The sequence below is a fragment of the Pelophylax lessonae genome, assembly GCF_965119305.1.
Source record: "Pelophylax lessonae genome assembly, chromosome: 8".
Lineage (NCBI taxonomy): Eukaryota > Metazoa > Chordata > Amphibia > Anura > Ranidae > Pelophylax > Pelophylax lessonae.
Genome location: NC_138775.1, coordinates 301,736,170 through 301,747,415, shown reverse-complemented (window position 1 = coordinate 301,747,415; position 11,246 = coordinate 301,736,170). Strand labels below are relative to the sequence as shown.

At 46.4% G+C, this 11,246-nt stretch overlaps 1 protein-coding gene across 1 annotated transcript in view; it reads right to left on the bottom strand.

The window, feature by feature from the left end:
• Window positions 1-225: 225 nt before the first annotated feature.
• The window catches only part of LOC309561796 (cytochrome P450 4B1-like), a 146,689-nt gene continuing 135,668 nt past the window's right edge, over window positions 226-11,246 (bottom strand). Inside the window, exon 12 of the mRNA XM_082265827.1 lies at window positions 226-421. Coding sequence (XP_082121953.1) covers window positions 250-421 — 172 coding nt within the window. The 3' untranslated portion in view covers window positions 226-249. The remainder of the gene's footprint in view (window positions 422-11,246) is intronic.

Below are 11,246 nucleotides of genomic sequence, written 5' to 3'. Positions count from 1 at the left end.
GTTTATCTGCTGAAAATAGTTTATAAACGTATGAGAGTGCGAATCACCCAAAGCAACCAATCAGATTTTACTGGCCTGAAGAATGATCAGGGAATGACCTCTGATTGGCTGTGGTAGGAGGTGTGTGTATATAGTTATTCAAAGCGCTGAATATATAGAGCAAAGTCCATCCTTTCCTGATCAGAAGATATCATGTATGTCAGCACATGAGATACAAACGTTCGATTCCTCGCCATTCGGATCGCAGTCTCACTCCTGAAGTTGGTTTAGGTGGAGATGAATTCCATTCTGAGACTTCAGCACCAGAACGGCCTCTTTGATGGGGACTTTGTCAGGATCTGGTGTCACCTCAAAAGTCTTCAGAGTCAACGCCACGGCGACTTTCATCTCATTCATAGCAAAGGTCTGACCGATACAATTCCTGGAAGGAAACACAAGCGGATCATTCCAAATCAGCAACTAACGATGACAACAATGGAGAGAATGTGACTGGCTATCCGGGGATCCTCCTAATTCTTCAGAGCTTCCGGAAAACGTGCTCTTATGTCCCCGAATCCCCGTCACCTTCCCGCAATTATTAGTACATATCACATAGAGACGTCCTATGGGGAGAGACGTGGGAGGAAATGGATTCTAACCTTTATCTGTTTATATACTTCCATTATATTCAGTTATTCTGGGTGAAAAAAGACACATCCACTTCAACCAACGTATTAAAAAACAAAAATAGAAAACTTCAATACACAATCCTATACACCATACAATCCCCTATACACAATCCTATACACCGTACAATCCCCTATACACAATCCTATACACCATACAATCCCCTATACACAATCCTATACACCCTACAATCCCATATACACAATCCTATACACCATACAATCCCCTATACACAATCCTATACACCGTACACTCCCATATACACAATCCTATACACCATACAATCCCATATACACAATCCTATACACCGTACACTCCCATATACACAATCCTATACACCATACAATCCCATATACACAATCCTATACACCCTACAATCCCATATACACAATCCTATACACCATACAATCCCCTATACACAATCCTATACACCGTACACTCCCATATACACAATCCTATACACCATACAATCCCCTATACACAATCCTATACACCCTACAATCCCATATACACAATCCTATACACCCTACAATCCCATATACACAATCCTATACACCCTACAATCCCATATACACAATCCTATACACCGTACAATCCTATATACACAATCCTATACACCATACAATCCTATACACCGTACACTCCCATATACACAATCCTATACACCATACAATCCCATATACACAATCCTATACACCGTACAATCCCATATACACAATCCTATACCCACCCCAACCATACAATCCCCTATACACAATCCTATACACCATACAATCCCCTATACACAATCCTATACACCATACAATCCCCTATACACAATCCTATACACCATACAATCCCATATACACAATCCTATACACCGTACACTCCCATACACACAATCCTATACACCATACACTCCCATATACACAATCCTATACCCACCCCAACCATACAATCCCCTGTACACAATCCTATACACCGTACACTCCCATATACACAATCCTATACACCATACACTCCCATATACACAATCCTATACCCACCCCAACCATACAATCCCATATACACAATCCTATACACCGTACACTCCCATATACACAATCCTATACCCACCCCAACCATACAATCCCCTGTACACAATCCTATACACAATACAATCCCCTAAACACAATCCTATACACCATACAATCCCCTATACACAATCCTATACATCATATAATCCCCTATACACAATCCTATACACCATACAATCCCATATACTCAATCCTATACACCGTACAATCCTATATACACAATCCTATACACCATACAATCCCATATACACAATCCTATACACCCCCATATACACAATCCTATACACCGTACAATCCCATATACACAATCCTATGCACCATACAATTCCATATACACAATCCTATACACCTTACAATCCCCTATACACAATCCTATACACCATACAATCCCATATACACAATCCTATACATCATACAATCCCCTATACACATTCCTATACACCGTACAATCCTATATACACAATCCTATACACCATACAATCCCATATACACAATCCTATACACCGTACACTCCCATATACACAATCCTATACACCGTACAATCCCATATACACAATCCTATGCACCATACAATTCCATATACACAATCCTGTACACCGTACAATCCCATATACACAATCCTATACACCGTACAATCCCATATACACAATCCTATACACCGTACACTCCCATATACACAATCCTATACACCGTACACTCCCCTATACACAATCCTATACACCGTACAATCCCCTATACAGAGCATAGCCGGGAATATTCATATATAGAGAGCATAGCCGGGAATATTCATACAGAGCATAGCCGGGAATATTCATATACAGAGCATAGCTGGGAATGTTCATACAGAGCATAGCCGGGAATGTTCATATACAGAGCATAGCCAGAAATATTCATATACAGAGCATAGCCGGGAATATTCATATACAGAGCAGAGCACGGAATATTCATATACAGAGCATAGCCGGGAATATTCATATACAGAGCATAGCCGGGAATATTCATACACAGAGCATAGCCGGGAATATTCATATACAGAGCATAGCCGGGAATATTCATATACAGAGCGTAGCCGGGAATATTCATATACAGAGCATAGCCAGGAATATTCATATACAGAGCCTAGCTGGGAATATTCATATACAGAGCATAGCTGGGAATATTCATATACAGAGCAGAGCCGGGAATATTCATATACAGAGCATAGCCCGCAGGGGCGGACTGGGCCGGGAGGCAAGGAGGCAATTGCCCTCCAGGCCGCTCTGATGCTTCCTAAAAAGGCCACTTGCTCCGCACCGCTTCCACCCCTGCAGACAGGCATGACACCCGCCGGCCGCCGCTACTATGTGTTATACTTGCGGTCGGAGCTTCACTGCTCTGCTGCAGCTCTGCAAGTATACTGTAATACAATGTAGCGGCGGCTGGCGGGTGTCATGCCTGTCTGCAGGGGTGGAAGCGGTGCGGAGCGAGTGGCCTTTTTGACTGGTGAGTCCAGTCACTTCCCTGTCAGGCGGAGTGATCTCCACCCGACAGATGCTTTCTAGTCCCGGCGGAGCGTGATGTCATCCGGATTCCAGAGGCCAGGAGGCGGGAAGAAAGGATGGAGGAAAGTGCTTCTGTTAAGAACTGCGAGGAGCCAGCCCAGGCAGTGAAGCCCTGTGCAAGTGAGTTTCAGAGGCTGATAATACACCTTGTGTGAACTGGCTGAAGTGTTTAACTCATTGAGGGGAGGGGTTAATTTACAATGCTGTTTGTAAAATGCAGCATGGAGGGGGTTAATGTACTGCCACTGATGCATTAGTGAGCAGTGGCAGTTAATTAACCCCTTTGTGCTGCATTAGTGACAGTGACACCAATGTCAGTGTTTATTAACCCCTGTATAGTCCAGCATGAAATGGTTAATAAACACTGACACTGGTACAACTAATGCAGCACAAAGGGGTTAATGACTGCCACTAGTCACTATGCATCAGTGTCCAGTGGTGTATTTTATTTTTGTGCTACCCTAGGCAAGATTTAAATCGGCACCCCCATCTAAATGTATCCCACCCCAGCCACAGTATACTGTTCTTGTCTCAGGGTCTGATGAGGAAGCCACAGCTGTTCACAATGAATGGCTGCGGCTTCCTTATCAGACCCTGGGACATGAGGGCAGAGGATGGGGGTCAGTGGGACATAGGACGTGGTCAGCAGGGCAGAGAATGTGGCGGCAATGGTAAGCACTGATCAGGAGCAATGAGTAAGCTGGATTGATATGCAGCACTAGTAGGTGGCACTGATGGACACTGATAGGTGGCACTGATCAAGCTGCACTGATGAGGCTGAGCTTGAATGCACTGGTGAGGCTGCATTGATGGGCAATGATCAGGCTGCATTGATGAGTACTGATGAGGCTGCACTGATGGACACTGGTGGTGCTGCGTTGATGGCGACTGATGAGGCTGCATTGATGGAAACTGATGAGGCTGCACTGGTGGACACTGATGAGGCTGAAAAAGTGAAAAAATGTGGCGCTCAAAAGCTTGATAAAACACAAAATAAATTATTCCAATGTGCAAACATTCGTGCAAAAAAACAGTCTCTAGTGTCCAAAAAAAAGGGTTAAGCAAACAGCCAATGATGGAAACACAGACTTGATAGGAGTGAATCTCAAAAAAGCCTCCACCTCCACACGATCACCCAGTGAAATGTATAGGTACCGCTTACCAGAACCACTGGACCCCTTAGTTATAGGGGGTCAAACATGCTTATTGATCCACATCAGATCCGACCTTGCACATCCCCCTCTCACACAGGCGAGATAGGAGACGCCGCTCCACGCCTGCGTTCCTTAGACCCTTAGATTGGGAATGTGAGACCGTAAACTTCCGGGTCTAAGGAACGCAGGCGTGGAGCGGCGTCTCCTATCCCCAGCAAACTGAAACTGATCTTAAGGCTTTTCATTGTTCGGATTGTAGTAAGTGCATTTTATATCAATAAATGATCCTTTGATGAGTAATACTGCCCCATGAGAGCCTGTTTGTCATTTCTCTCCATCTATGACTTGGTTCTTTAATACTCCATCGATTTGGCTACACACTGTCGCCTATGTGAGAGGGGGATGTGCAAGGTCGGATCTGATATGGATCAATAAGCATGTTTGACCCCCTATAACTAAGGGGTCCAGTGGTTCTGGTAAGCGGTACCTATACATTTCACTGGGTGATCGTGTGGAGGTGGAGGCTTTTTTGAGATTCACTCCTATCAAGTCTGTGTTTCCATCATTGGCTGTTTGCTTTACCCATTTTTTTTTTGGACACTAGAGACTGTTTTTTTTCACGAACGTTTTCACATTGGAATAATTTATTTTGTGTTTTATCAAACTGTTGAGCGCCACATTTTTTCACTTTTTCATTTGTCACGTTATTCACATTGATTTTGCAGCTCGCAGAGTGGAAGCAATTTCACCTTAAACACATTTATGGATATGAGTAGTGTTTATTTATTTATACATCACATTCATTTTGCGCAGTTTTTGTTGGGTTCACCAATAATCTTCTTTCACTGATGAGGCTGAACTGATGGACACTGATCAGGTTGCATTGATGAGCACTGATTGGGTTGCATTGATGGGCACTGGTGAGGCTGCATTGATGGGCACTGATCAGGCTGCATTGATGGGAACTGATAAGGCTGCACTGGTGAGGCTGCATTTATGGGCACTGGAGAGGCTGCATTGATGAGCATTGGTGAGGCTGCATTGATGGGCAATAATCAGGATGCCTTGATGGGCACAGGTGAGGCTGCATTAATGGGCACTGATGAGGCTGGACTGATGGGCACTGGTGAGGCTGCATTAATGGACACTGATGAGGCTGGACTGATGGGCACTGGTGAGGCTGCATTGATGCATTATTTTTGTTAAACCTCCTTTGTTGCTATTAACATTAAATTATGTTACCACATTGTATCATATTTGTCTTGCTTTATAACATCAATATCAGTTATAAACCAGGTGGGCATAGATGGTGAGCTCGGTGGTTCAATGGGCCACTTGACTGGACTTGCCCCCCAGGCCCAAGGCTGCCAGTCCTCCCCTGATAGCCCGGAATATTCATATACAGAGCATAGCTGGGAATATTCATATACAGAGCATAGCCGGGAATATTCATATACAGAGCATAGCCGGGAATATTCATATACAGAGCATAGCCGGGAATATTCATATACAGAGCATAGCCCGGAATATTCATATACAGAGCATAGCCGGGAATATTCATACACAGAGCATAGCCGGGAATATTCATACACAGAGCATAGCCGGGAATATTCATATACAGAGCATAGCCGGGAATATTCATATATAGAGAGCCTAGCCAGGAATATTCATATACAGAGCATAGCCAGGAATATTCATATACAGAGCATAGCCGGGAATATTCATATACAGAGCATAGCCGGGAATATTCATACACAGAGCATAGCCGGGAATATTCATATACAGAGCATAGCCGGGAATATTCATATACAGAGCATAGCCGGGAATATTCATATACAGAGCATAGCCAGGAATATTCATATACAGAGCATAGCCGGGAATATTCATATACAGAGCATAGCCAGGAATATTCATATACAGAGCATAGCCGGGAATATTCATATACAGAGCATAGCCGGGAATATTCATATACAGAGCATAGCCGGGAATATTCATATACAGAGCATAGCTGGGAATATTCATATACAGAGCATAGCCAGGAATATTCATATACAGAGCATAGCTGGGAATATTCATATACAGAGCATAGCCGGGAATATTCATATACAGAGCATAGCCGGGAATATTCATATACAGAGCATAGCTGGGAATATTCATATACAGAGCATAGCCAGGAATATTCATATACAGAGCATAGCTGGGAATATTCATATACAGAGCATAGCCGGGAATATTCATATACAGAGCATAGCCGGGAATATTCATATACAGAGCATAGCTGGGAATATTCATATACAGAGCATAGCCAGGAATATTCATATACAGAGCATAGCCGGGAATATTCATATACAGAGCATAGCCGGGAATATTCATATACAGAGCATAGCCAGGAATATTCATATACAGAGCATAGCCGGGAATATTCATATACAGAGCATAGCCGGGAATATTCATATACAGAGCATAGCCGGGAATATTCATATACAGAGCATAGCCGGGAATATTCATATACAGAGCATAGCCGGGAATGTTCATATCAGAGGCGTAACTAGAACTTTCAGGGCCCAGGTGCAAGAAATCATGAAGGGCCCCCCCCCCCCCCCCCCCCCAAAAAAAACTTTTTATTTTCACATTCTGCTATATAACATCCCCCCCCCAAAAAAAAAAAATTAAAAATCTAATTTTTCATCATTTTATGCCAATTTCTATTCTGCTACATATTTGTGTTTGAAAAAAAAAAAATCGCAATAAGCGTATTTTAATTGGTTTGTGCAAAAGTTATTGCATCTACAAACTAGGGGAAAGATTTATGTAATTTTTTTTTTTTTACTAGTAATGGCGGCGATCTGCACTTTTTAGCGAGACTGTGACATTGGGGCGGACAGATCGGACCCCTGACTGACATTTTTGACACTTTTTGGGGGGGACCAGTGACATTACTACAGTAATCAGTGCTGAAAGTATGCACTGTTACTGTAATAATGACACTGGCAGGGAAGGGGATAACAGAGGGGTGATCAAGGGGTTAAATGTAAGCCTAGGGGAGTGTTTCTATCTGTGGGGGAGGGGCTTGTGAAATGATCATAGAGACCTGTGATTCTATATAGAAGGATCACAGGCGCTCTGTGATCATTTCAGGGAGAAGAACGGTCAGCTGTGTTTACAACATCCGACGTCCTTCTCTCTCAGCGGGGACCTATCACGGGTGGTCAGCGGCAATCACGGCTGCAGGCCCCCGTGAATTGGCATCCCCGCTCGCCCCTAGCACCAGGCGAGTGACTGGCGTAGTATTACGTCGGTTTGCGCAGGAGGGGCTGCCTGCCACAGTAAAACTGCGGTGGGCGGTCCTTAAGTGGTTAATGTTATGTTATGTTTGATTTTCCACCTCAGGATCGGTAAAATATAACCTGGGGAATGGGACCAGTAATAGTGGCGGCGATGGTGGGGAGGGGGTGGGATCAGTGGTGGCAATGGTGGGGAGGGGGGGTGAGATCAGTGGCAGCGATGGGGAGGGGGGGGATCAGTGATGGTGGTGAGAGGGGGGATCAGTGATGGTGGTGAGGGGATCAGTGATGGTGGTGAGGGGATCAGTGATGGTGGTGAGAGGGGGGATCAGTGATGGTGGTGAGGGGATCAGTGATGGTGGTGAGGGGATCAGTGATGGTGCTGAGAGGGGGGATCAGTGATGGTGCTGAGGGGATCAGTGATGGTGGGGAGGGGGGGGATCAGTGATAGTGGGATCAGTGATGGTGGTGAGGGGGGATCAGTGATGGTGGGATCAGTGATGGTGGGGAGGGGGGGGATCAGTGATAGTGGGATCAGTGATGGTGGTGAGGGGGGATCAGTGATGGTGGGATCAGTGATGGTGGGGAGGGGGGGGGATCAGTGATGGTGGGATCAGTGATGGTGGGGAGGGGGGGGATCAGTGATGGTGGGATCAGTGATGGTGGTGAGGGGGGGATCAGTGATGGTGGGATCAGTGATGGTGGGGAGGGGGGGGATCAGTGATGGTGGGATCAGTGATGGTGGGGAGGGGGGGGATCAGTGATGGTGGGGAGGGGGGGATCAGTGATGGTGGGATGAGTGATGGTGGGGAGGGGGGGGGATCAGTGATGGTGGGATCAGTGATGGTGGGGAGGGGGGGGATCAGTGATGGTGGGATGAGTGATGGTGGGGAGGGGGGGGGATCAGTGATGGTGGGATCAGTGATGGTGGGGAGGGGGGGGGATCAGTGATGGTGGGATCAGTGATGGTGGGGAGGGGGGGGGATCAGTGATGGTGGGATCAGTGATGGTGGGGAGGGGGGGATCAGTGATGGTGGGATGAGTGATGGTGGGATGAGTGATGGTGGGGAGGGGGGGGATCAGTGATGGTGGGATCAGTGATGGTGGTGAGGGGGGGATCAGTGATGGTGGGATCAGTGATGGTGGGGAGGGGGGGGGATCAGTGATGGTGGGATCAGTGATGGTGGGGAGGGGGGGATCAGTGATGGTGTGAGGGGGGGATCAGTGATGGTGGGATCAGTGATGGTGGGGAGGGGGGGATCAGTGATGGTGGTGAGGGGGGGATCAGTGATGGTGGGATAGTGCATGGTGGGGAGGGGGGGGGATCAGTGATGGTGGGATCAGTGATGGTGGGGAGGGGGGGATCAGTGATGGTGGGATCAGTGATGGTGGTGAGGGGGGGATCAGTGATGGTGGTTAGGGGGGGATCAGTGGCGGCAATGGTGGGGGGGTGATATCAGTGGCGGCGATGGTGGGGAGGGGGGGGATCAGTGATGGTGGTGAGGGGGGCAATTGGTGATGGTGGTGAGGGGGGGGGGGATCAGTGGTTAAGGAGGGGTGGGATTAGTGGTGGTGCCAAACCTCCCCCACCTCTGCCTCTTACTGATCCCATCTCCACCCATCCCCTCCCCACACCAAGTATCTCTGTTGTAGAAGTGATGGGGGGGAATGGGATTGGGATGAAATCTGTAGTGTGGGATCAGTAAGAGGCAGCAATGGTGGTGGTTGAGATCAGTGGTGGAGGTTAGAAATTTGTCACTGACACTTACATGTCCTTCAGTCGATTCCCCTCATTCACTGGTCACGAAAAGTGCCTCCACAGTCCAGGGATCAGGGATGCATGTTGTGAATCACATGTGGAGGAGAGATCCACCCCCTTCTGGATGGCTGACTCTCCAGTGCCTGTGAAACTCCGCCTCTCTACTCCCTGCTCTCTACATGGATTGGCTGGCTGGCTCTCTCATTCATCACAGTAAGAGCTCAGCTCAGCCTCCTCCTGACAGCCCGGCCACAGCATTCCTACCCCCCCCCCCCGCGCGCGGCACAACTATATGACAGACTGATTCTGAGGAGGGAGGCTCTCACTCGCACATCCAGAACTGGCAGGTGGCGGCGGGCCCCCCACGGTAGAAGAGCGGAGGCCGGCGGGCCCCCCCACAGTGGCGGAACTCCAGGGCCCGGTCGCAAGCGCGACCGCTGCGACTCTGATAGTTCCGCTACTGGTTCATATACAGAGCATAGCTGGGAATATTCATACACAGAGCATAGCCAGGAATATTCATATACAGAGCATAGCCAGGAATATTCATATACAGAGCATAGCCGGGAATATTCATATACAGAGCATAGCCGGGAATATTCATATACAGAGCATAGCCGGGAATATTCATATACAGAGCATAGCCGGGAATATTCATATACAGAGCATAGCCGGGAATATTCATATATAGAGAGCATAGCTGGTAATATTCATATACAGAGCATAGCCGGGAATATTCATATACAGAGCATAGCTGGTAATATTCATATACAGAGCATAGCCGGGAATATTCATATACAGAGCATAGCCGGGAATATTCATACACAGAGCATAGCCGGGAATATTCATATACAGAGCATAGCCGGGAATATTCATATACAGAGCATAGCCGGGAATATTCATATACAGAGCATAGCCAGGAATATTCATACACAGAGCATAGCCGGGAATATTCATACACAGAGCATAGCCCGGAATATTCATACACAGAGCATAGCCGGGAATATTCATATACAGAGCATAGCCGGGAATATTCATATACAGAGCATAGCCGGGAATATTCATATACAGAGCATAGCTGGGAATATTCATACACAGAGCATAGCCGGGAATATTCATACACAGAGCATAGCCGGGAATATTCATACACAGAGCATAGCCGGGAATATTCATATACAGAGCATAGCCGGGAATATTCATACACAGAGCATAGCCGGGAATATTCATACACAGAGCATAGCCGGGAATATTCATATACAGAGCATAGCCGGGAATATTCATACAGAGCATAGCCGGGAATATTCATACACAGAGCATAGCCGGGAATATTCATACACAGAGCATAGCCGGGAATATTCATATACAGAGCATAGCCGGGAATATTCATATACAGAGCATAGCTGGGAATATTCATACACAGAGCATAGCCGGGAATATTCATACACAGAGCATAGCCGGGAATATTCATATACAGAGCATAGCCGGGAATATTCATATACAGAGCATAGCCGGGAATATTCATACACAGAGCATAGCCGGGAATATTCATATACAGAGCATAGCCGGGAATATTCATATACAGAGCATAGCCGGGAATATTCATACACAGAGCATAGCCGGGAATATTCATATACAGAGTATAGCTGGGAATATTCATATATAGAGCATAGCCAGGAATATTCATATACAGAGCATAGCCGGGAATATTCATATACAGAGTATAGCTGGGAATATTCATATATAGAGCATAGCCAGGAATATTCATATACAGAGCATAGCCGGGAATA